Source organism: Phocoena sinus, chromosome 13 (assembly GCF_008692025.1).
Source record: "Phocoena sinus isolate mPhoSin1 chromosome 13, mPhoSin1.pri, whole genome shotgun sequence".
NCBI lineage: Eukaryota > Metazoa > Chordata > Mammalia > Artiodactyla > Phocoenidae > Phocoena > Phocoena sinus.
Genome location: NC_045775.1, coordinates 21,287,476 through 21,314,341, shown reverse-complemented (window position 1 = coordinate 21,314,341; position 26,866 = coordinate 21,287,476). Strand labels below are relative to the sequence as shown.

At 51.7% G+C, this 26,866-nt stretch overlaps 1 protein-coding gene across 1 annotated transcript; it reads left to right on the top strand.

Annotated features, from left to right (window-relative positions):
* The first annotated feature begins 10,804 nt into the window (after positions 1-10,804).
* SLC30A3 (solute carrier family 30 member 3) lies at positions 10,805-18,865 on the top strand. The gene is made up of 8 exons (XM_032653013.1): positions 10,805-11,032; positions 14,476-14,657; positions 15,216-15,362; positions 15,460-15,613; positions 16,201-16,399; positions 16,645-16,750; positions 16,991-17,125; positions 18,042-18,865. The coding sequence occupies exons 1-8, from the start codon at positions 10,938-10,940 to the stop codon at positions 18,188-18,190; spliced, it is 1,167 nt and encodes a 388-aa protein (XP_032508904.1). The 5' UTR covers positions 10,805-10,937; the 3' UTR covers positions 18,191-18,865.
* Positions 18,866-26,866: the final 8,001 nt, after the last annotated feature.

Below are 26,866 nucleotides of genomic sequence, written 5' to 3'. Positions count from 1 at the left end.
GGCCAGGAGGCAGAGCTTGCACCTAGGCCAGATGCTTTCTTCCTCCTAACCTCCCCGCTCAAACCCTCCCACCTCTGTCCCTCAGGGAGGACACAGGGGTGACTCAAGGGATAAAGGAGGAGCTGTGGGGCAGACCAGAGAGGTAGCAGTGAGCAGGACCCCAGAGGGCCAGGGGAGCGCTTGGGAGGCTGCGGCTTGGGAGAACCAAGGCAACAAGCTCAGAGGGAACGCTCTGGTTCCCCAGGTCCCCTCTGGCTCTGTGTGGACCCCCCCACCCCAAACCCAGCCTGGCGTCTACCTCGGAGTCGCTCTCTTCAGCCGGGGAGGCCTCACGCAACCTCCATCAAAGTGTGAAACTTCACACGGCAGCGGGCCAGTGGCCAACTGCGCCTGCGCGCTGCGTCAACACTAGGGGTCCCTTTTTGGCGCTGCAGGTAGGTCTGGGAGGGACTTATTTCTCTCGCGGGCAGCCTGAGCGTAGGGATCTGCCTGGCACCAGCGGCCAAGGGCTGCGGCGTGTCGGTTCCAGCCCCACCCACGGATGCAGCCTGCAGGGCCGTCCCTTCTCGGGTGGGAGGGGACTCATTCGATAAGGGACGTGGCTCATCGACTCACCTAAGGAAAGATAACGGGGCTTGCAGACCGTGGCTGTATGAGAGGTATGTTTGCTACAAACCTTTCTCAAGAGGTATATTACCTTCTTTTACGGAATTTAAGGGTCTCCACTTGGTCCTTGTTTTCCTTTCTGCCGGGAAACTCCTACACATGCTTTAAGACCTACATCAAATGTCAGTATTCCTAGGAAACTTTCCTTCATTCCCTCAATTGTTCTCACCTTCCTCTGTAAAAGCATTTATCCTATCATATTGTAATTAAGATGGCACGTTCCTTTAAATTGATGTCTTGAACATTTCCAAAAGTCATTACTGTTCTTCAGAAACTTCCTTTAAATACTATTACATCACGAGGATGTACCATAATGTAATTATATAATCCAGATTGGATAATTGTTTATAATCATTTGATAGTATAATGACCTTATTATGAAAATTCTTATCTTTAAATCTACAAATAAATCTTTTTTTTTTTCTTTAGAGTAGATTCCTGGAAGTGGAATTATTGGGTCAAAGCGAATTTTTTTTGAGGCTTTTGATCCACATTGCTAACTTTCTTTCCAGAAAGTTACCAAAAGTACCAATTTACCTCCCTAATTTACATGCTACTTGCAGGGCATAAGAGCACCTATCTCTACTCAATTCCTGTGATCTCCTACAGGTTTGCATCCCTTAGAATTTACCACTTCATGATGTTGGTTTTCGTAACAAAGGAGCACTCAATGGCTCCTATAACATGGAATTGAAAGAACTTTATTGTTTCAGTCCTATCTCTCTGTTACCTGTCTTGTGACTTATTATCTCTTCCTTTTATTACTGTTACCTGTGTACATTTACCTTCCCTTCTAGGTTTTAAGTTGTAAATACTGCACCCCAAAGATGTGAGCCACCTGAGCAAACTAAAGAGTCCATGTGCAACAGGCACAACGACCACTGAATTAGTTTATTTCTGTAGATCCGTGATCAGTGTAGGGGTGGGGATGAAAATCTTTGGTATCCCTCACTGAGTTCATAGGTTCTGGGTTAGATGAGTTTAGAGGTTAGTCGCCTAAAGTAAAGGAGGTAAAGCTAACAATTTTTTGATGGTTTGTACTATGCCAGATTTCTCTAACTAACCTCCAGCCTTTCATCACCATCATGGAAGGACAGAACTTGAACAGCCCGAGTCATTTCTTTACCAGCACTGGGAAGAGAACAGAAGGCACTGGAAGTGCAGTGCATTTACAGGGAACGTCTCGCCTCAGTCTACAGGCCCAGTGTGGTCCGGCCCCTGCCTCTCACTCCAGCTCTACGGAGTACCACTGTCTTGCGTGCTCTGGTCTCTGCTGCACTGCTTTTCTGTCAGTTCTTTGAAGACACGGTGTTCCCTCCCACTCCTCTGCCTGGAGGGCTCCTCCCCAGGCTACGTGCGTAGCTGACACCTCATCTTTTGTGGCTCTCAGCTTTGTGCCTCCTCAGAGAGTCCTTCTAAATTGAGTTCCACTTCTCTCTCCCCATCTCGTTAACACCCTCACCCTGATTTGTGAATATTTATTTATCTCACGTTGATTTGTTTAAGGTCTGCCTTCACCGGTAGACAGTGAACTCCATGAGGGCAGGGACCTTGTATGTTTGCTCACCATTGTATCCCCAGCACCTAGAACCATGCCTGGCTTATGATAAGTGAATTAATGATTTGCTGAATGAACTATAGCAGAGGGAGCCCTCTGCTCGTCCAGTGGAGGCCCAGAGTTTGGGCCATAGCAAGAATTGCCTGGGACAGAAGCAGATAGCTGGGGAATTGGACAGGACTGCAGAGCCCACTTTTCCTCATATGATCTGAGACAAGAAGAGACAGAAGGCACTAGGAGAGATAGTTAAGGGCGATTCTGGGCTCCTTGTTTCTTGTTTGTCTTAGTTTTCCTCCAGTTCCTAACACAGTATCTGGAATATTGTAGGTACTCAATAAATGTTGGTTAAGTTGAATGAACAAGCACGCTTTTGTGTACCTTTTCTGAAGCACTTTTACCTCATTGTCTCCTTTGATCCTCACAACAGCCCTGGGAGGTGGTATGAGCCCATCCCTGCTTTACAGAAATGAGCCCAAGAAAGATGGCAAATTAGGCTCTGAGAAGAGTTAGTAAACAGCTTTCACAACTCGCCAGAGGCTCCAGAATGTTATTACTTCTTATCACTGCCCTCTGACATTCTAATTAATTCTAATCACAGTGGCTCTTGAAATAGCCATTATCTTTAAGCCTTCTGCGCCTCTGCTCTGAATGAGATGACACTGCAGCCAGCAGCTGCAGAGATGGGAATAGAGCAAGCAGGTCAGCTGGCATCCTCTGGCGAGGGGCCTCCACTTGGCCTTTACCTAGAAGCAGACCCTTTTTGACTCCATTTTCCATGCACAGGGTCTCTTCTAACATTCAGCACAGAACTAGGAAGAACGTACAAGCCGGGAGTCAGAAGCCCTAGATCTTTGTTTTGGCTCTGGCTCTAACAGGCTGTGTGATCTTGGACAAGTCACTTAATCTCTGAGTCTCTTCCCTCTTCTGTAAAATCCTGTGCTGTTTCACAGGGTTGAGGTCAAAGACTAAATTAAATTTGGTTGTAAAAAAAAAAAAAAATGGAAAAATTAAAAAAAACCATGCTAAAGAATGATGACAGACTCAAACCTTTTCTGGAATCATTTGCCCTCCCGTACGTTGAGTCAGTGATCTTAGAAGTTTACTGTGTCACAGAGCCATTTGGTCTTTCCTGGAGAAAACCAAGAAGCATCCCTTATTTATCCACAAACAACTAAAGTTTTAGTCATATAGCTGGAATATACACATACAGACGACAGACATTGGTATATTTATACCCAGAATATCACGCTCTCCAACATATGTAGTGGGAGAGAGAGATCATAATTTGTCACACCCAACCCCCAGGTTCTAGAATCGTACAAATTTTGAGCTGGAAGGGACCTCAGAAACAACTCTCATACAATGCCTTCCTTTTGTAATTGAGAAAAGTGTGGCCTAGAGAAAGGGATTAACCTGCCCAAGGTCAACCTGTGAGGTCCAGACCTATCTTCTGACTCCAAGTTAGTTCAGTGTCCATACTGTGTCTGCTCCTCATACACACCAGCTCCCTTTCCACTTTAAAATCTAAGTGTAGAAACAGACCAAATCCGTAGTTGATATTCACCTCCTTTCATGGTGATGTCAGGTAATACCCTGCTTTCCCTCCCCCCAGTTGAAGGCATACATACTACATGTGACTAAAAACACCTCTGGCCCCGTTTGTTTGCCTGTCCTCCCCAGGGCAGACGTCTCGTGGTGGGAGGTAGAGGGCTTCCAGTTAGAGAAGCTGCTTTATACTTCTGTCCTCTCTGCCCTGCAACCCCAGACTCTGCAGACCTAAGGGCAGGCTAACAGGGCACACCTGCCTTACCTGTAAAATGGAGATAATAGTCTCTGCCTCTCAGGGTTGTTAAAAGGATTAAATATTTAATCTGAACAGTGCTTGGCACGTGGTAAATGCTATGTCATTGTCATCGTCATCATCATCGTCATTCTTTCTATCCTGTCTCCTCCCAATTTTGTAAAGAGAGAAATTGCTTTCATTCTGTCTCTGGGAGGAAGGGGGTAAATCAGGGTCCTCCCTCTAAGAAGATTTGGAAATTGTCATTGGAATCCTTCCATCCCCTTTCTACATTCTTTTCTCAGCCCCTTAGAACCCTATTTTCTCATTCCTCTACCCAGTGCCCTCTGCCCTCCAAAATATCCATAGTGTTCCCCAAGCAGTCAAAACTCCAAAATTACCTCTCTCACTTCCTCTCCTTTAAACATTTCTAATAAAAATGATTTACCTCCATAAAATTATCTCATCCCTACGGGTTAGGTGGAAAGCAATCTAATTAAAACCCTATAATTCTGCTTATAGTGAGAAGAACTATTAACACTTCACCCTCTTAATTCTTAACCAACACAAAAGGAATAACTGGCAGAATTTCAGGCAGTATGACTGAATGAAGTGAAAAATATCAGGCTCTGTTTTGGGAAGAGACTTTGGGCCTTAAATCTCTCCTCTCCTTTCTGTTCAGCTCCACCAACTTCATGTCTTTTCAATTCTGGGGCTCTGCATTATTCTGTGTCTCCTCCCACATCTCTGATAAGTTTCCTGTCCCTTGCTGGCTCCTCTCCCTTCTTTCATTTCCTCTTTGTGGATATTCTATATGGTTTGGTCTTTAAGCTCCTGCTTCTGCTCTCTCCTCTCTACTTCAGAGATGCAGTCTATGGGCGTGGCTTCAGCGGGCACTACTCTGCTTTAGTTCAGCTTAGTGTCATCCATGTGCCAGTCTCCCATTGCCTCAAAACCACACTCTGAAATCTGAGCTTATGACCTTGCCCCCAGACTGGCTGTTCCTCTTGCTTTTTCTATTTACGTTAATGTTATGACTCTTTCCAAGACAATGCTGCTCAAAACCCAAACATCAGCGGGCTGTGGACCATTATTTCCCCCAAATTCGGGCCAAAAAATCTTACTAATTTCTTTTTTCAAAATTGCTCTTTCATTGTCCCCTTCTTTTCAGCTCCCACAGCTTTGAAGCACCTCAGTTAAAGGATTTCCATGTCACACTGACTGTTGTCCTAGCCTTCTAACTGTTCTCCCTACTGCCAGTCTCATCCTGGATACTGGTTACCAGATCAATGTTCCTAGAGCAAAGCAATGTTTCCATCGTTACCTATCCTTTGCTCATAGCCCATGGGGTGCAAAACAACCCTTAAAATATGGCAATGAAATCTACAATCTGACACCGTGTTATCCCTCCAAATGCATTGTCTGCTATTGCCCTGAAGTAAACCTTCCGTAACCATCAGTCTTTTTTTCCTCCTAAATATTCCTGTTCTTTCTCACCTCTATACCATTGCCCTCACACCAGTTCCCCTCATGAACTGTCCTTTTAATTAATCAGTTCACTTACTCAACAAATATCTATTACTCGTTGCTCTATGCCTAGTACTTTGGATACAGTGATAATCGGCTCTCATAGATTATAGCTTAGTGTGGAAGATAGACATTCATTTATACCTTCAACAAATATTTATTAGGTGCTGTCCTCTGCCAGATTCTGTTCTAGGTGCTGGGGATATAGCAACATACAGAACAAACAAAAACTTCTGCCATCATGTAGCTTAAATTCTGGTGAGAGGAGAGAGACAGTAAACAAGATAAGTAAAATATTCAGTATGTTAGGTGGTAATAGTTGCTATGGAGAAACATAAAGCAGGGATGGAGATGGAAAAAATTTGAGGGAAGTCTGCACTTTTTAAAAGGATAAGCAGAGAGGGTCTGTACAAGTGATATATATATATATATATGTATATTTTGTATTATTTATTTATTTATTTTTGGCTGCATCGGGTCTTAGTTGCGCCCATTGCGGTGCGCGGACTTCTCTCTCTAGTTGTGGTTCACAGGCTTTTTAGTTGTGGTTCACAGGCTTTCTAGTTGTGGCCCGTGTGCTCAGTAGTTGCGGAACACGGGCTTAGTTGCCCCATGGCATGTGGGATCTTAGTTCCCTGACCAGGGATCAAACCCATGTCCCCTGCATTGGAAGGCAGATTCTTAACCACTGGACCACCAGGGAAGTCCCTGTAAAAGTGATATTTGATCCAAGACCTGAAGCAGATGCTCAGGTGAGTCGTGAAGACATCTGGCAGAGTGTATTATAGGTAAAGAGATGAGTAAATGCAAAGGCCCTGGGGTGGAACACACCGGGTATGTCATAGGACCCACTTGCACAAAGGCCAGAGTGGCTGGGGAGTGAGGTGGGAGTAGTATGAAATGAGATCAGAGGGGGTTAGATTGCATAGGGCTTTGCAGGCCAGTGGAAGGCCTTTGGCTGATACTGAGACAGAGACTGATGAAATCTGGCCTAGTTGCCTAGCCCGGATTGAGGACAGACTATAGGGCAACAAAGGTAGAAGAAGGAAGACAACCTAGGAGGCTACTGAAGTAATCAAGAAGGCAGACGATGGTGGTTTAGGCAAGGATGGGAGCAGGATTTGTTGACAGATTGGATGTGGGGTAAAAATAGAGAAGTCAAGGATGACTCTAAGGCTTCCGGTCTGAGCAAGTGGAAAGATGGAGTTCGCATGTTCTGACATGGGAGGACTGCTGCAAGAGAAGGTTTGGGATAAGGGTGGCGATCAGGAGCTCAGTTTTTGATGAAGCTTGAGATGCCTATTAGACATTAAAGAGGAGAGGTCAAGCTGACATTTGGGTACATGAGTTCAGAGTTCAAGTGAGAGATCTGGGAATCATCATATAAGCTGCCATTTATTTTTTAAGTTTCTTTTTTTAATAGAAACTTTCAAACACATATAGAAACAGAATAGTACAATGATCCTCCATGTACCCATCACCCAGCTTCAACAATCATTGCTTCTCGCTGTTTCTAGGTAGTATTTAAAGCCTTGAGACTGGATGATATCTCCATGGGACTAAGTGTAGGAAGGTAAGAGAAGAGGGTGACCAAGTCCTGGAATATTCCAGCGTTAAAAGGTTGGGAAGATGTGGAGGAACCAGCAAAGGAGACCGAAAATAAGCAGTCAATGAAATAGGAGGAAAACTAGATTATGGTATCCTGGAAGCCAAGTGAAAAAAGAAATAATCTCCAAATAACAATTTAATTACAGTAGGATAAGTGCTAAGGCAGAAAAAGAAGTGTGCAATGAGAATGCATAACATGCACTAGGCTGATTTGGGGGGTCAGGAAGGCTTCTCTGAGGATGTGACATGTAAGCTGCAGCCTTCCCTCATCTTCCATATCTCCAACTAAAATCCTGCTTCCTCCATCCTGCTTCCACTCTGACAATCAGCTCCTCCTTTCTGGGATGGCTTTATCGAGGACTATGTATCAGGCACTATGGTGTGCTGGGGACACAGTGTTGAGAAAGACAACAGCTGTCTTCAGAGAGCTTGTACTCTAGTGAAGAGACTGACATGTAAACAATTTTGTTAAAACGTGGTGAGTGCTAACATCACCGAGGCACAGTGGGCCTTGAGATCACCAGGGAAGGGCACATAACCTACCCAGGGCTGGGAGGGGTCAGGAAAGGCTTTCTAGGGGTAACACCTCTGTGCATACCCTTCAGCTTGGCTTGGCCCTTTCAAGTGTTAACCCTTGCCCACAGCCTTGGATTCCAAATCTTGCCTGAGATCCCTGGCCCAGCCTAAATCCTGACCTCAGCACTGGGCTTTGCTCTCCTTCTCTCTCAGTATGAACTGTTCCAGCCTGGGTCTCCCTGAAGCCTCCTTCTGAGCTGCTCTGTTGCCTTCTGCTCTGGAAGCTGGCACTGACCTGTCCTCTCGGGAACATCAGGCCTTCCTGCCTCCACAACTAAGAGTAGACTAAGGACTCACCTTAGGGAAAATTGGTATCTGAGGAAGGTGTAAGAGCATGTGGGTAAATCAGTAACCAAAGTCTGCAGAATAGAAATCTCTTGCAATCAAGTTAAAGCCAGGATGGGAGAGAACACATCTATCTTGTTCACCAGGAATCCGCAGCTAGGATAGCAGGGCACATGGCAGGAATAAGTGTTCAGTAAATGTTGAATGAAGACTAGAGTTCCATACAGGGCACCAGCCCTCAGCTGTCCTTCTAACTCCTGCACAGTTTTCCTAGCTCCTGTCCAGATGCAGAATGCCTTCCTCAGACCTGGAATTCAAGAGGACACTTTGCAAAGATTTTCATAGGGCCTTGATGGTTCTTTGAGAAACAGGTGCAAGCTGTCTGTTTCACTGCCAGGCTTTTCATGCATAAATTTCCAAGCAAAAGAAACTGTTGGTATTCTCCCTGCCGTTGCACTGGACTTCTGGAGGCAGCAAGTTCCAAGGCCAGGGAGGGGAAGCGAAGGGCAGCTCTGTTATCCGTCTGCTCCGACGCCCCTTTCCAGTCCTGCCTTCTCGCTCCCCGCCGGGTGGCAGTGGCGGGGCGGGCACGTGCCGGCGTCTGCGCCCCCTCCCGGGCACCCGGGGCTGCTGTCCCTGCGCCACGGGCTGCCCAGGAAAGGAAATCCCGGAGGAAGCCATTGTTATTACCACGTCCCCCTGCTGTCGTCATTGGCCGAGGCGTTCCTAGAAGCCCGACCCCCACGCCCCGTCCCGCATAGGGTCCCGCGGTTTCTGCCCATTTTCGAGCTCGCCCGCCCCGCGCCACTTTGGGCGAGGCTACCGCATCTGAGCCCTGGAGTGAGCAGTGGCCCTCACGTCCCAGCTCCAAGGCTCTCAGAATTGGCAATGCCCCAGGCCCAGTGCGGACGGAGCTTCGAAAACCGACGGCGCCAGGCGGGACGTGCCCGGGGCCCTGACATAGCCGAGCGGGACATGAATTCCACCCCAGCTCTGACACGGACCAACAAGGTGACCTTGCTGGTGGCTTCCCCTCTCGCCTTGCTATAACCCACGGAGGGAGCTGAGGCCCCATGCCTCTAGGGGAGGTTGGGGGACGAAAGCCACCCCCACCCTCGCTCCCTTGCCTCGCGTGGACTATGGGCTGGGCTTTGCGGGAAGAGTGTGGAGAACAGGCTGGCGCGGGCCCCGTGCAGGGCTTGGGTGGAGGCGGCGCCGAGGGCGCGCGCAGACCCTTTCGTTCTTCCGTGCCGCAACGCTCCCGGCGCAGTACGATCGCTTAGCACACGCCGCCCGCAAACCTTGGCACAAGCCGCACTCTCCCCGCCGGAACAGCCAGTCTGCCGCCCAGCTTGCCTAATCCGTTCAAGCCTCACCTCCTCCGCGAAGCTCTCCCAGGTTAACCCCATCACTTCCAACCACTCTAGCTGGCACGTCCTCCAGTTTTTTTTGTTTTTAGAAGTACGCACGGAGTCTCATTGTCTGAAAAAAACAATGTTGGGGTTAGATGACTGTCACCAGAACCCTAAATTCATTCTGACGGGTGTTCTGAAGCCCAGGGTATTCTGAAGGGTGCGTTTGATGGGTTTCTTGCCTGGGCTAGCTAACGACTCTCACCCTCCACCTTCCCCATCCATGCTCACTCTTTCCCCTCCTCCTACGGATCCTTCTCTTCACGGAGTGTCACAGCTTGGAGTGCACAATCCAGTCACCACCCCTTTTCATTGTACACTGGTGGCAGATGTGAGGGGCACAGAACATTGAGCATTTGAAGCTTCGACTCCAGGCTCAGCCACAGACTTTGCTGTAAGTCACTCCTTCCCCTGGGCTTTAGTTTAAATGAGGCAAGATGAAGTAATGCCCGGGAAGGTGCTACAGGTTTGGAGGTAAGGACAAGCTGACCGCAGCCTCCCTCCATGAACCTGGGGCTTGTGACCCCAGAGAAGTGGAGCACTCTTCCTTTCGGCTGCCCCAGCCTCTAAGTGACAAAACTGTGGCTGTGCGCTCTCTCCAGTCGCCTTGTGGCGTCCTGAACCGGGGAGGGAGAGAGGATGGGGTTCCAGTCCCAGTCCTTTATTCACTGGTCGCATGACCCCGGACACTTCTTCCTCTGGGACTGTTACTCATCCGAAAAATAGGGATAATAATGGATTGAAGGAGAGCTGGAAGCTTTTTGTCCGCCCCATGTCTCTATAAAAATAAATAATAATGAGCGGTACAGTGCTTGGCAGCAGACTTTGCTCGCGAATTCCGACCCCACATCCGCCACAGAGGGGTTTCTGGCCGGAGTCCCTGGAGTTCTCCCGGATTTGTCACACTGCTTACCCCACATTCTCTTTCTGGTTCTCTCCTCCACACCTGTTTCTGCCTTCGTGTGGGGAGGCTGGGGCCACGAGGTGACGGGTGGTGGGGAGAGGGGGTGGGATGCCCTGGCGCCGACCTGCACGAGGCGGTGTCCCTTGGTTGAAGATTGGTTGGAAGGTCCCTAGGCTTGAGGAGCTCGGCTGGAAACTGGTAGGCAGGGCTTAGGTAGGGGCGGGGCTGGTCTGCCTAGGGGTGGGCTATGGAGATTAGGCGTTCTCTAGAACCCGGCGGGGGCGCAGAGAGCTTCCACCGCCCCACCTGGCTCCGGCACTGGCAAATAGGGCTATGCCTACGGGGACGGGGCTCCGGGTGCGGGGCTTAGGCGTGGGGGGGAGAGGCTGGGGAGCCTGGAGGCGGGGCTTGGGGAGCTCGCCCCACGCGGGGCGGGGCTCCAGCAGCCGCGGGATCTGCAGTTCGGACTGCCGGCGCCACAGTCGCCGCAGTTCCCTCCACTGTGGTGGCCCCGAGGCCCTGCGGGGAGTCTAGGGGTCGACTGGCCGCTCGGACTTGGCGCGGGGTTGGCCACGCCTCTCCCTACCTCGGTGCGGCCTAGACGGTCGGGGCCGCGGGGAAATGGAGCCCTCTCCCGCCACGGGGGGCTCTGAGACCACTCGCCTGGTGAGCCCCCGAGACCGCGGCGGCGCTGGTGGCGGCCTGCGTTTGAAGAGGTAGGATTGACCTGGGTCGGCCCTCGGCTGGGGGGGGGCGCCACCCTTCCGCCTTCCGTCCACTTCGTTGTCTCTCTCGGCCAGCCGGCCCAGCGCACCGCGACCCCTTCGGCTTTGTGGCGCTGCGTTCTGTCCCCTCCGGCCCGCCCAGCCAGCCCCGACCCCCGCCGCTCAACAGCCCGACATGCCTCCTCCTGGCTACCTTCTTTCTCCCGGTCCCGGGAAACTGCTCCTCGGACCGCCCCCCAAGCTTCCCGACCCCTCCGCCGCCCCCGCCGCGTTTGACTTCCCCGCGAGCGACTGCCCCTCCGTCTGGCCGGAGTCCGCGCCAGGTGCCCCGATGTACGCGTTGCTCCGGGGTCGTAGGAGCCCCTCGCCGCCCAGGCCCCCGGCCCTACCCTCCGCGCTCCCGGGCTCGGGGCGTCCCCTCCAGAGTGGCCAGCTCTGGGCACCCGGGCCGACGATGGGCCCGGGCTCCGCAGCGGGTCTTCCGGGCTCCTGTGGGGCGGGCGGCCGCTGGGAAGCGAGGGGGCGGTAAGGAAGGAGCAGGTGCGGTCTGGGCGGCGGGGGTATTCCCGGCTACGCACAGACGGGGCCGGGGGCGGCGAGGTGTGAAATGAGGCGCTCGGAGCGGTCGGGACAGCGGGCCGGGGGCGGCCGGAGAACCGCCTCCGCGTCCCGCCGGCCTCCTGCGCCCGGCGCCCGCCGACCGCCTTGTCCCTCCAAGCGGCCGCGCCAGGCCCTCCCTGGCCACCTCCGCTGGCCATTTTGTCTGTTTGCCCACCGTTCGTTTATCTCGGGAATTTGACAGGGTCTCCGGCTTTTTCTCTTTCCTCATCTCTCCCTATCTTTCCTTTTCCCTCCCAACCCCTCTCCCTTTGTCTCGGGTGTGGTGCCTCTGTGGGTTTCTCGCTCTTTCCCTGGATGGGGGCCGTAAACCTGGGTGGATGGGGGAGTGGATGAGGGATGGGGGAGTGGAAGACTTCCGTCGGAATCTCTCTCGCGGAGGACTGCAGACGGGGGCAGCTGTGGCCCTGGCATCTCTTCATGTACCTTTCGCCTCTGCTTCAGGCCAGTCTCCCTTCTACCCTACTCAATATTATTTGTTGTTTGTCGGGGGTTTCAGAGGGCCAGGGAGAGCAAGTTGTCTTTCCTTCTCTGCACACAGCAGGTAGCTCCCCGCACCCCTACACACCAACAATGAGGCTTCTTTAGTGCCGAGTTAATGCAAAACAAAAGGGAGCAGCCTGTTGATGGGTGACTACCTTGATGCCTGGCCACGCTGTGTCTTACAGGGCCAGGAAAGGCATCTTGCCCGCTGCCTCAAAGCCACTCACCCTCTGTTTACTCTTCAGACCTGCATCTCTGACTCCCAGCTTGTTTTCATTCTCATATGACCATTAGTCACCAAATCCTGCAGTATTTTCTGGAAGAGGCTCTTCCCTACCTGCCTGCCTATCTCTAAGATTCTGCGCAGGGAGCCTCTGGCCTTGTCTGTACTGGACCCCTCCATCTCCTCTCTTCTCTTCCTCCCAGACAAGTCCATCGTCAAGGTCATCCATCTCACAGATCAGGAAAGATTAAATCAATCAGTGTGTCTCCCTTTATGTTACTTTGAGCCCATCACTTTCCTCCTCAGCCCTTCCCCTGGTTCCTCACACTTAAGCTCCAAGCTGCATATCTTGTCATTGTCATTCCATGTGTCTGGAGCTCCTTTCTCTACCTAGGTCTTCTCTTAAACATCTCCTCCTCTGTGAAGGTCTCCTCATCCCCTTTAGCGTTGGTCACTCCTTCCCCTGTGCTCCAAAGTCCTTTGTTCATAACCCTCCTGGCCCCAGCTTCTCCTCGCATAGTCAGACATTTGCGACACTTCTGCCTCTCCCACTAGATTGAGCTTCAGTACGTGTACGCTGCTTGGTAGTCTCATTGAGGAATGAGGATGGATCTCAAAGCCACCCTCATCTCCCGTCTCCTCTGGAAACACACCTGGAATCATACACACCCAGATTCTAAGTCTTGGAAGGGGATTCCAAGAAGTTAATCTACCTGCCGGCCCTTGAATTTTCCCTAGAAGCACCAAATGTGCCCCCATCTCCCTCATGGCTGAATTCGCCCATTGGGCAGAGCTGTCCTCAGCCAGAAGGCCCCAGGCACCCTTCCCCACTTTACTGCTGTGATCACATTTCTATCTGGAGCCTTCATTTTCTCTCAAGGGTATTCTTGTGACACCTCCATGAGTATTTCTAGAACTGTACTTTTCTATTTAGGTCCTTTATGCTGTGGAAGGTTCTGTTCTCCCTGGGGTTCAGGTTGGGTAGTAATGGGGGTGAGAATTAAGCCAGAAGGGACTGAAAACTCAGTTAGCCTGAGCTCAGCCTGTGCCCCAGGTGAGGCCCCCAGCCCTATTCATTTGTCCAGGGAGGCTTACTGCACTGTGCAGTTAAAGTGGCCTCTGCTGGGTGCTTATGGTCACACTGAGGTCCAGCTAACATGTGGCAGACTCCAAACCCAGCACTCCTCCTGCCACCAATCCCAGCCACATCAGTCTGCGCTCTCTCCTCCCCATGACAACCCAGCTCTGGAATCTGGCCATTAGTTCTCTGTGCCAGGAACTTCAGACTTTTTGGGTCCCAGCATTCTACTCTCCTCTTAAAGGGCCACGTCTAGCTGAATGTCTTGGAGAGGGAAGGTGAAGGACCTGGGAGTGGAGGCACCAGGAGGTAGGTCCAGCAGGGAGGCACTAAGGCCAGGACCATGTGCTGAGCCTCACGCCACACTTTGACACCACTTCCCCTTCCTATTGCCTTCGCCGGGCACGTGCACCTCCTCTTTATCAAAATCCTTCCCATCCTTCCAGGCCCTTCTCAGGGGCCTCCTTCAGTTGTGTCCCTGATTTCCTCATTACAGTCAGTATGTCCCTCTGAGCCCTGATAGTGCTTTAACTGCTCTAAGGCAATAGCTACCTTTTGCTACATCTCACAGTATTTAGGTACACATTGGTCTTGTTCACCAGAGGCTCCCAGAGATCAGAAAGGATATCCTATCCCACTTGTATTCTTCGTGGTGCCTATCATAATGAATTGATTTGGTTGAAGTTTAATCTCAGCTCAACCACCAACTAGCTGTGTGGCCTCCATGAGTTCTTTCCCCCTTTGAACCTCATGCTTCTAATTCTTTAATAAGTGGTAGACTAGACGTCTCTAAGGTGCTTTCCATGTGTGCTCTGAGATTCTATGGCTCTGTACGTGAAAGGAAAAGGGAAGCTGGAATCTGAGTTGTCCATTTAGCCCCATCTCTCCTGTGGCCCTCTGTCCACAAGGCCTCAGGAAAGGATAGAGAGGTGGGACATCTGATGAAGCCAGTCTGGGGGATCCAGAACTGGGAGTGAGAAGCAGGTTAGCCCTTGAACCAGGCCCCAGCTTGAACTGGGCCGCCTGCCTCAGTCTCTTCACAGAGCCCTCCGAGCCCCTCCCCGAGGAGCCCAAACCCATGGAGATGTCCTTCCACCACTGCCACAGGGACCCTCTGCCACAGCCAGGTCTCACCCCTGACAGGCTGCAGGCACAGAGGCAGCTGTGTGCCGCCTGTGCTGTGTGCTGCGTCTTCATGGCCGGGGAAGTAGTCGGTAAGTCGGAAAGCAGTTCCTCCAACACCATCCTCCGGACGCCTGCCTAAGCCACTTCCCACCCGGAGTCCCAGGAATGTTCCTGGGTGGAGATGCAGAGAAGGTGGGGATGGCTGGGACAGGGGAGGTGGGTGCCCAGGACTCAGGAAGTGGGAGAGGGCGAGGGACAGCACCAAGGGAATTCAGGGCTGGCTCATCAGTATGAACTGGTCTTGTAAAAGCCCTATTTTCTTCTTATTAAAATATGTTATTGTGGGGAATTCCCTAGTGGTCTAGTGGTTAGGACTCCGCGCTTTCACTGCTGAGGGCGCAGGTTCAATCCCTGGTCGGGGAACTAAGATCCCACAAGCTGCGCGGCGTGGTCAAAAAAATGTTATTGTAGAAAAACTAGAAAATGTGAATGAGTGAAAAGAAAAAAAAAACCCCAAAACCCACGTGTAATCCCATTACCACATTTTGGTATGTGTCCCCCCGTCTCTTTGCCATGCCTCTTGCCTCTGCACACACCGCCTGATATTTTCTAAAGGGACCAGACCATATATCGCTTTACCCTTACAGGTGGGTATTTGGCGCACAGCCTGGCCATTATGACTGACGCAGCCCACCTGTTGGCAGATGTGGGCAGCATGATGGGCAGCCTCTTCTCCCTCTGGCTCTCTACCCGTCCAGCCACCCGTACCATGACCTTTGGCTGGCACCGCTCAGGTAAGGCCCCTGCATGGTCTGATGACCCACCCAATCTTGCCAGAAGGTACCTCTCAGGGTCCTGGACAGCCCTCTGATAGCTTGTCTTCCCCTGCAGAGACTCTGGGGGCTTTGGCCTCTGTGGTCTCCCTCTGGATGGTCACTGGCATCCTCCTGTACCTGGCCTTCATCCGCCTGCTGCACAGCGACTACCACATCGAGGGGGGTGCCATGCTGCTGACCGCCAGCATCGCAGTCTGTGCCAATCTGCTGTACGTTCCAGTATGGAGCAGGCACCGTGTGGGATTCAGGGCGAGGGCTCCTCCTCCAGGATGGGAGAGCAGGCTCTCCTCTCCCAGACATACTCGCAGCACGCACGTGCTGTTCTCATCTCTCTGCTCTAGGGATGCCTGAGAAGGGGCTGGGGTAGAGACCTAAAATTCAGAGTCAAAAGACCTTTGTTAAAGGCCTGCTGTGTACTGGCCACCCTGCTGGGGGCTGTCATCAGCATTGTCTCATTTAAAGCTCACAACCACCCCATGAGGTAGGTAGTATCACTTCTGGTATACAGTTAATCAGATAGATCCCAAGAGGTGACCAGGGGACTTGCCCAGGGCACATAGCTACTTTAGTAGCAGGGCCAGGATCTGAATCCACGTCTCTGGCACCACGTATTCTTGCCCCCAGGCTGCATTACTTGTCTCTCTTGGACCGTATTGTCTATTTCCTGGGACTGGGAAAATAGGGAGAAAATAGATGGAGAGAGGGCTCCTGGGGAGGTGAGAGGAGGAGGTGTGGAAATGGTCAGAGGAGCCTGGAAGCAGGCCACCTGGGCTGAGCTGCTCTGCTTCCCCCTCAGAATGGCCTTTGTGCTGCACCAGGCCGGGCCCCACCACAGCCATGGGTCCAGGGGGGCAGAGTATGCACCGCTGGAGGAGGGGCCCAGGGAGCCCCTGCCCCTGGGGAACACCAGCGTCCGGGCGGCCTTTGTGCACGTGCTGGGGGACCTTCTGCAGAGCCTTGGGGTGTTGGCCGCCTCCATCCTCATCTACTTCAAGGTACCATCTGTGCAAGCCTGCCCCAGCCTTCCTCCCCCAATTCCACCCCCCAGCCCCTCCTTCCCTGGACCCCCACCCACCCCACTCCATCTCCCAGCTCCCCAGGACTCCTGGCCCAGGGTTATAGTCCCTTTCACCCCAGTGGGGTTCTCAGGGGCCTCTCAGGTCCTGTTTGTCCAGGATGCCCCTAGGTCTTCCTCTGAAAGGTCCCTGATACCCAGGCTTAGAGCTTTCTTTCTCTACAGCCTCAGTACAAGGCAGCTGACCCCATCAGCACCTTTCTCTTCTCCATCTGTGCCCTTGGATCCACCGCTCCCACCCTCCGAGATGTTCTCCGCGTCCTCATGGAAGGTGAGTCAGACGCCACTGCTCCCCACCCCCCGGGGCCCTCTCTGACCTCACCCCAGGACTAGGCGCCTCTGTTTTCTCTGGAGAAAGTGTGGGGAGAAGGCCTATTGGTGGAAGGAGGATTCGGGGATGGGGTAAACTGTGGGGATCAACAGGGTGAGTGGTACAGGATGGGGGAGGTGGGGTCCTGGCCTCTGGGCAGGAGTGGACCTGGCAATAAGGCGCGGTGGGTGCTGCTTGCAGGTACCCCCAGAAGTGTGGGGTTTGAACCTGTGCGGGATACCCTGTTGTCAGTGCCAGGAGTTCGGGCAACCCACGAGCTGCACCTGTGGTCCCTTACGCTTACTTACCATGTTGCCTCCGCACACCTGGCGATTGGTGAGTCCACACTGACCCCAGCCAGTTACTTTCCAGAAACATTTCTCCCTTCCCGTACCACCATCCAAACATAGGAAGATGGTCTGAATTAACTGTGAATGTTCCCATCTCTCTGTTTTTGTCTCTCTCTCTCTCTCTCTCTGTCTCTGTCTCTCTCTGTCTCTCTGTCTCTCTGTCTCTCTCTCTCTCTCTCAGGGAGGTTTCACTCTCTCTGAAGTAGTGCTGGGAACCAGCAACCCTTTAAAAGGTCACTGGTACCTACAGGTCTCATGATGGGGCACAGTTAGGTAAATTATGGCTCCTCCACTCAGTGGAGTATCATGTAACTTTTAAAAATTGATGATTATGAAGACTGTAGGGCAACTAGGGAAAATGTTTATGGTATAATGCTAAGAGAGAAAGCGGAATATAAAATTTTAGCTACATTATGGTTCAACTATTTAAAATATATATGGTGACTCACAAGCTGACAAAGAATTTCTGAGTTTCTTCCAGATGCAAGAAGCAATCAGAGACATGCAATTTGGATGCCAAAAATATTATACTTTGTAGGATATTTGATGGTAACTCTAGAGGGACAATGAGAACAGAATATTTAACATCTGGAATGTCGTGGAAAAGCGGGTGGCATGGCTGCTGAAATACACAGCTGTATACTGATACTCAAAGAGCAGAAGAGAATAGAAAAATAATGGTCTAGTGTGTTAGCCTAGTCGATTAGGGATGAGTCTGTCGGATCTTTTTGACAGTTTTACACTGTTCATACAATATATAGAGAAAATAAAGCTTCCCATTCAATCTTGGCTTTCATGCCATGAAAACCCCTGGGTCCCCTTCACCCATCCTTATCTGGGCCCCTGGCTGGTTCCCAGTTCCCCTGGAAACCTGCTGCCTGCCTCTTATCACTCCCCCGCAGACTCCACGGCTGACTCTGAAGCCATCCTGGCTGAAGCCACATCCCGGCTCCACTCCCGGTTTGGATTCTCCAGCTCTACCCTGCAGGTCGAGCAGTACCAGCCTGAGATGGCCCAGTGCCTGCGCTGCAGGGAGCCCCCCCAAGCCTGAGCCACGGCCGCACCCTCACCCCACTGCCAGGCCCAGGCTCAGCCCCGGACTCTCAGCAACTGCCTCCCTGCTCACGGAGAAGGGACGGAGCTGGGTCCGTACCCTTCCTCTCTGCCCGCTTCCGCCTGCCAACCCCCCAGCCCCAGTGGGCAAGACCAAAGTGTGTGTGGGGAGTGGGGCCAGGGTCAGGCTGAACAGGGAAGTCAGGGCAGTCGGGGTGTGTAGAAGTCCTGTGGTCCCTGCTCCCCGTGCTCGGGGGAGCCCCCAGCCTCCTTTCCGTGCAGTTCATTTGTCTGTGTGGCAGGCTGGCTGGCTGGCTGGAGGATCTGCCTGTCTTTGTGCTGTTGGTGTGCCTAAGCCTGGGGGAGGTCAGCAGGGGCCCCTCCCCATGTGGCGCTCTCTCTGTCTATGCAGGAGCCCCAAAGCCTGCACTTTGTCCGTGTGTTCTAGCCTTATGGTTTTGTGTGTGTGTGTGTGTGTGGGTGTGTGTGTCTTGGTGCTGTGGCCTGTGTGTCTCTGTGCCTGTGTGGCTGTGCTATGGTCTCTATGAGTCTGCACCATCCATGTGTCTGTCTGGGGGTCTGTCTGGCCATCCCTCTGTTGGTGCTGTGCCCTCGGCTCTCCCAGAGAGAGGGAGGACTCCGCCAATAAACTTGTATCTAACTGCACCTTTCAGCCCCTGTGCTGACTCCTCAGGAGGGGGACACAGAACCGGTCACCTGGGAACGGATAGAATCCCTCAGCCAGAGTGACCTTGCACAGCTCCCCTACCCCCTTCCCACCCTCTCCATCCTCTCCACCCTCAAATATCCATTCTGATGTAGGCTGAAACCCACCAGTCCCTTTACTGCCTTCCCCTACTTGGCAGTGTGCTCGAGCCTGGGTCCTTGGCTCAGGGAGATGCCCATTCGTTCTGGGCTTGGTTATCGGAGAAAGCTGGATGGCAAGGAGCTGAGGGATACTGGAGTCATTCTGAAAGGCTCCCGCAGGCCAGGGTGGCCTTGGGCTCGTTGGCGGGAAGCTGCAGCCATTTGGGAGAGAGGGGTTGGACCACGGTGCTGATTTGGCTTTGTTCCCAAGCTGTGTGAGGTGCTGGGGAGCAGCCCTCAGTCCCGACTGCCCCAGCCCTGCCTCACAGCAGCCAACCCCAAGTCCAGGTTTGAGCTGTGGACACCAAGGACCTCTTTTACAATTATCCTCTCTTTGCCTCATATACGTTGAATCATACATTTCGACAGATTTGACCTTGCAAATCTCTTTAAGGGATTGTTCATTTTCTCTTAAAAAAACATCAAGCCCTTTGTGCTTTTGTTTTGGATATAGTGCAGGAGTCCACCGGCCTTCGCATCCTAGGTTGATATAACTCCAGCCTGAAGCAAAGACCCGGAGCATTTTCATTAGCTCATGCATATTTCTGCAAGGCTTCTCCCCCAAAATGGAAATACCTTTATTATTAAATTGTGTTGATTTTTTTAAATTATAAAGGCCATATATGTTCGCTTTAAAAACCTATCAAAGGAGGGAATTCCCTGGCGGTCCAGTGGTTAGGACTCTGTGCTTCCACTGCCAGGGGCATGGGTTCGATCCCTGGCTAGGGAACTAAGATCCCACAAGCTGTGCAGTGTGGCCAAAAATAAAAATAAAAACCTATCAAAGGAAAGTGTATAAAGTAGAAAGTGAATGATTCCCCTATACTCTTACTCCCAGAGAGAACTGCTATTCACAGCCTCTCTGCCCATATTATCTTGTATGTACAAAGACTTCTTCGTAATAACATAAGAGGATTACATTATAGGTGATAACATGTAACCTGATTTTATGATTCAGCCATACATCCTGGGTGCGTCTTTCCACGTTAATACATGTAGATTTCATTACTTGTTTTACGGTGTGGTCTTTGGACCGGTTGAAAATAGGCCTCCCCATTCTGATCTTCAGCTGGGGGCCCCTCGACCAGGATGGGTGAGTTGCTGCTGGCCTGAGTCTAGCACGGGAAGCTGGGCACAGGCAAAGGGCTAGCAGTCCCTCACACTGGGCACCAAGGCTGCCCCAGCTGCTGTCCATGCTTTACTAGTTCCTGCTACTTTCTCATTTTACGACTCATTGATTACAGGCCCCAAGTGACAGGATGGGGGTGGGGAAGAGTGAGGAAATAGGGGAAAACGAGGACTAGATTTTTACCCTATGAACAGCCTTAAGCTGCAGCCCTGCCCTATACGCACAAGGCTGGATCCTTTTGCAGGAGAGGGAACAGAATGTTCAGGGCAGGAAGAGACCTCACAACACATGCAGTCCATCTCTGTCCCATACCCCTGCAAAATGAAGAGGAAGCTGAGGCTCAGAGAGGGAAAAGGACTTCCCCAAAGTCACCCAGCAAGTGACAGGGGCAGGTGCAGAGCCTGGGCTCTCACTGCCACCCAGGCCCTGAGGGGCTCTAGCACAGTTGAGTTTCTCAGCAAAACTCTTTTCGGCTCCTTCCCAGCAACCTGCTGCTGCTGGCTAGCCCATCCTGGGGCTCTGCGCTCAGGCTCCTTGGTTCTGCCTCGGCCTTCTGCTAATACTCTGGTCACTGGTAACCCCTCTGTATTCCAGCTTTCCTAATTATAAACAGAGGGGTTACATGACGTTGTGGGTACAAGTGTGCCTGGTATACAGAGGGCATGTAGGAAAAGGTTACCTTTTGGGTGGAATCTATGAGGGATTTCAGGGAAAAGGGTGACCCAGCACCCCGACAGCAGGGACAGGAACCAACATTTATTGAGCTTACACTTGGTGCCAGGCGCTGTGAGGCAGACAGTATTATCTGTGCCTTACAGATGGAGAAACTGAGGCTTACCTGCCCCAGATCATGCAGCTAATAACCGTCAGAGTTGAGATCCAAATTCAGTTCTGGCTGCACTAAGTCCCCAGCCCTTTTCAACACCACCCTGCTTTTCCATCCCACTCCAGGCGTTGCTCTGTCAGAGACAGGGAAGTACAGAAGAATCGGGAGCATTCTCCTCCATTCATAGGGCATTCCCCAGGGAGTCCAGGAACTCCTTATCTGCAGGAGCTGCCTGCACACCCCTATTATCTCCCTGACCCACCTCTCCACTTGCTTATCCAGAAGGCCCTTTCCCCTTGGTGTCCTTCCTTGATGGTAAAAATGAGTGGTGGAGGCAGAGGTGAGGACAGAGGGCCGGAAGGGAGGCGTGGGGACAAGGGGAGGCCTGAGGAAGAGCAGAGCGGGGGAAGGGCCCATCCATCAGCCCAGCCCTGGCAGCTCTTTACACAGCTGGTTAACCAGGGGAGGAGAGGGGAGAGGGCTGCTCTCGAGGTGGAGATGTACCAGAAAAAAGGGAAAGCCAGAGGAAGATGAGGTGGACAGGAGGGAGGGCTCAGTGCAGTTGTAGGAGCGCTTGAGAGAGACCAAGGAGTCAGACGGAGAAGCCAGAATGGGAGGCTGTGGATTGGAGGGCCTCCTGCTGCAGAGACAGGGCAGGTGCTGAAGGGGAAAATCTGGGCAGCTGGGCAGGCCCTGCCCTCCTCAGGGAGCTGCTCACCTGGGGGGCCGCTGGGCCAGCTGGCCATGGGTGGGGGGCCGTGCTTTCCTGTTTGGGGGGCGAGGGCTGAGGACCCGGCAGACCAGGGAAGCAGCCTGTCTGTGGTCAAGAGCAAGCTCAGGGTGATAAAGCGGTGTTCTCCTCCCTCCAGTGACTCTGCCTCCCCTTCGGGGACTTCCCTAAGCGGTGGGCCCATCCTGGCTGCCTTGAGCCATGCTATCAGAGGGGGAGCAGCGCCTCCATGAGGCCTGTGCCGTGGTAGCAGCCCAGGCAGCTGGAAGACTGGAGGGAATCACAGGACCCTGAGTCAGGCTGGGAAGACCCCTGCCCCTATTCCTGGCAGATTCCCCCACCTCTGTGGAGAACTGCATTTAGGGAGTTTCTTTTATTTATTGATTGACTGACTGATTGGCCTCGCTACTTGGCTTGTGGGATTTAGTTCCCTTACCAGGGGACTGGGCCCTGGCAGTGAAAGTCCTCACCACTGGACTGGTAGGGAATTCCCTAGAGTTTCTTTTATACTAGAAGGACTCTTCCTCCCCAACTCTGAGTTCCCTGGGCCTCCCTGTCCCTGCTCTGAGCCCCCTGGCCATCCCATCAGCACCTGGTCAACACTTTCCAAAGGGTGCTGGGCAGTTCCCTGGGTGCCTGTGGGGCAGAGCCTGAGGCCGCACGTGCAGCCACGATCACAAACGATCCCACAAAGTGGGCCCTGTTGCCAGGACTGATGAGAGAAAGTGGGTGGGGAGCGTGAGGAGGAGGGCCCCAAGGTTGCCAGAGCCTGCACCCCACTCCTGCGCCCCATTCCCCACCCTCCCTCTGCTGCTCTCTGGCTACAGCATCCTGAAGCCCCCGGAAGCAGTCCCAGGCCTGGGCGATGCTCACTCCGAGGGCAGGTCTCCTCCTGTCTGGGCTGACGCTCTGTACCCAGCACCAATGCAGAGGCCGTGGTAGCCTCCTGGGGAAGGGCACATCACAGCCCGCTCATGAGCTGTTCCCAGCCTCTCCTCCTGAGCCAGAAATCCTACTCCCTCTGTTACCGAGCTGATACTGCTCACTGCACAACAGGCCAATAAAATCAAGAGATGAGTTGTTGGGTCAAGGAATAGTGACTTTATTTGGAAAGCCAGCATACTGAGAAGATGGTGGACTGGTGTCCCAAAGAACCATCTTAACGGAGTTAGAAATCAGGCTTTCTTCTTTCTTTCTTTACTTACTTACTTATTTGGCCGCACTTCGCGGCATGCAGGATATGGGATCTTAGTTTCCTGACCAGGGATCAAACCCCCTGTACTGGAAGGTGGATTCTTAACCACTGGATCACCAGGAAAGTCCCTCAGGCTTCTTTTATACTAAAAGGAGAGGAGGTGTGGTTGTTTGCTGCAAACTTTTTGGTGCCTGAATGCTTTGTTCTTGCAGCTGTTTAGGTAGGTCTGGTCACAATGTTCCTACAAACCTCCAACAAGACAAATGTTATTCTCTGTTCTGCAACTTTTTAATCTCTATATGAATGGAAAAGTGTTATACCTTTAAAGGTCAGAGCTCTGGGGCTATCCTGTATATTTCAGGCTGTAGGCAACATTCTTAACTTGTAGCAAACCTAATAGCCTACAAAGGTTAAAAGTAAAAACAACAACAACAAATAAAACAAATTTAAAAAAAGCTAGATCCAATGTGGAGTCAGATTTGTTCTTCCCTATTACATTTCTAGAAGATTTTATGGTCAATTCCTAAGTGGAAGCCTCATAACTGGAGAGAAGAGAAGTGCAGCCATCCATAGCCTCCCCCATCCTAGCCTATAGCTATGATCCTAGGGAAGGCTGCAGGCTCTGATACAGAATAGTTTCCATTCTTAAAATCTTCCCAGAACAGAACAGGAAAGCTCTGTGTAGGTGGGTCTCCAGGTGCACCCCTTTTGAGTTTTCCTATCCTGTTTGGTGCTGTGCCCATGGCACCTGGTGGCAGGGTTTACTGCCTTTCTCTCTGACCCAAACAGTCTGAACATCCATTTCCATTCTCTCGTTCCCTTTGGCTCAACCAAGATAGGCTATAAATTTTCAAAGGACGGTAGACAAAAAGCCTAGGGAGAAACAAAAGGGAAGCGAATCCAGGAACTAAAAGACAGCTAAAGCTTACCAAAATACGCAGGTTTCAGACGTTACCACAGCAAACTTGCCTTTTCCCTAACCGTGGAGTCTGCCCAGAGCTCACCTCCCGGCTCTGGTCCACCTCGCCCACCTGCTGCACCAGAGCAGGGTTCAGATCAGGACCCAGTCACACAAGACCTCTGGGAGGCACAGCAAGTGGGTGAGGTTGCCCTGCAGGTTGCTTATGGCCCCAGAGGGAAGGCGCTGCTTTCCTCATGTTTGCCTCTCCAGCACCAAGCTCGCAGCCTGGCACTTAATAGACTCTCAGGAACGACGGCTGGTGAAGGAATGAACGGATGGAAAGATGGGGAAGGAACGGGCGTGGGGTCAATACAAGCCCATTAGGTGCCATCTTAGTCCCCGGGCCCCCAGCCATGGGCCAGCAAGCCAGTGCCTTACGGGCTAACTCCCCAGGGCAAACCTGTACCACCCTTTGGTGGTAGCTGTTCAGGAGTCTGTCAAGGAGGAAGTAATTGCTATTTGTAGAGAGGGTCCTCCAAGGTGGGTGAGGTGCCATGGCCCTGCCTGGGCATTGCCTGCCTAACCCTACCACAAACTCACGACGTCTAGCTTCCCCTTTGAGCCCTGCTTGGTGATCCTTTTATGAATCTCCTGAGGATCCATCACAGCTTTCCCAGCCTTTTCTAGACTTTCAGGTTCTAATCCCTACACCTCTTTTTTCCTTGGCAAACAACCCTCAGCTTCTAAGCCAATACCTCACTAAGCCCATGAACGTGGTGTCCACCTTCCCACTCACAAAGCATCAGACCGAGTCTGTGCCCCAGACTGCATTCTCTGTGGCCTCCTGCAGGATCTGATCCTGTCCGCACCTCTCCCCATATCTCACATATCTGAGATGCTGGGCCTCTTTGAGGGCTTTCTTCTGAACTCTTCTCCAACCCTTTCTGAGGTTCAGGTTTTAGCTGACAGCTTTTGCTCCCATTCTCTCGGTGAATAATACAGAGGCGCAAATTTAAAGAGCTTTCATTACCTTTACGTTGATGATTCGGTCAACAGATGCTTATTAAGCACCAACTCTGTGCTCAGTACTTTTCTAGGTGCTTGGGATACATCAGTGAATCCCGTCTCTGTCCTCGGGGCACTTAACGTTATCACATCTAAATATCATTTACCTCTGTTGCACTTGTTTCAATTCCCCAGCTTTGTTATCGACGAGACATTTCCATAGAGATGTCCCACAGCAGCTGAACAGTATCCTGCCCAAACAATTCATCCTTTCCCACCCCAAGCTGGTCTGTACCCATCCCCGTTCTCCTCAAGAGCCCAGCCCACAGAGCCACCCTTCACTCTCCTATCCCTAGTGTTTTATAACATCCATTCTCGTCTCTTCTCTTCAGCCAGCATCTGCTTCTAGTGCAACAACATCCTACCTGGCTTCCCTAATGGTGGCATGGCTGCTACCCCCAGCTCTTCCGGCACTCATTCTCGACCCCGCACCATCACCAGCAAGGTCCCCCACAGTCTACAGGGTATCGTCACAGAATTACACATGCCTACCGATGCTACACTGGCAACTTCCAACTCTACCCTTTCAACTTAAAGCCCTAAGGTGCACTGACTTACTGGCCCACGGTTGCAGGTCATTAGTGACAAGTGGCAGGAATAGGATGAGGGTGCTCAAGCTCCAAGTGGAATACCTATCCTGAAGGGATTTTCTTCTTCACTAGGATATAGGCAGTGAAGAGTTGGGGGAAATTATTTTGCAAGGAAATAAGCAAATACATTAGGTCAGACCTCTTTTAACAGGGGAATATATTTAAAGAGTTCATCCAAGAGTAAGTAAAAAAGAATGTTAAGGGCTTCCCTGGTGGTGCAGTGGTTGGGGGTCCGCCTGCCGATGCAGGGGACACGGGTTCGTGCCCCGGTCCGGGAGGATCCCACATGCCGCGGAGCGGCTGGGCCCGTGAGCCATGGCCGCTGAGCCTGCGCATCCGGAGCCTGTGCTCCGCAACAGGAGAGGCCACAACAGTGAGAGGCCCGCGTACCGCAAAAAAAAAAAAAAAAATAGAATGTTAATAGTTGTAAAGTGCTAGAACAGTGCTTGGCACATAATTAGAGCCATGTTAACTTAAAAAGAAACAGATCAAATCTCTTAAGTATCTCAGGAGGAAGGGAGACCAGGAAACTTTATTAACTTTATGTGGTTAACGATAATCACATGGAGCACAGGAGGCTGTTTCGTAATGAATGTGGGACAGTCTCAGACATGGGTGTTTTCTTTAAAGGTCTATTTTCATTTCTTGCTGAGTCTCTTTTTACTTCCCAGTGTCATAAGACCTCCTTTCTGGTTGTAGGAGAAAGAAGTTTATTCAACTTAGAGCTGTGTTACAATTAGCAGAGCCAAAGAAAGGGTCAGGGCAGGGACACCTCCCACCACTTAGCAGCTGAGTGGCATGTGTGTGCCTCTTGGCAGCAAACGCCGCTTCTGCTGAGGACAAGCCTCCCTGAGTTCTGTGGGAATCTGTGTGTGACAGATTCCTAGTACTTGGGAAAATAATCTCTGACTTGTTCGAATAGCATAAAAAGGGTAACTGAAGTCCTAGAAAGGAGTAGAAGCGTTCTAGAAATGATACTCTCCTTTCCAACCAACCAGGTCCTCCAGGTACCTGAGGGAGAACTCGTCAGGGTCAGGGGTTTGAAAAGCCTGGGAAGGACTAACATTAGGGGGATTGGGGACAGCTCAGCGACCCAGACGAGCAGACGATGTTATACCTAGTCCCACCCTTCTTCAAACAGTGCCTGTGGTTATAAGCTCCTATTTCTGTTGGAATCTACATCCAGACCTCTTGCTCTGGCTCATCAGACTCTCAACCCTAACAATATGCCTAAAAATATGGAGCAGAAAGGTCCTGCTGGGTCTAGGTGTATGTCCTCACTGTGCTGCAGACACAGAACTACCACTCCTATGTTCAAGCTGGAAGGCAAGATTCTGCACCCTCCTCCCAGCCACCCGGCACAGCTTGCCC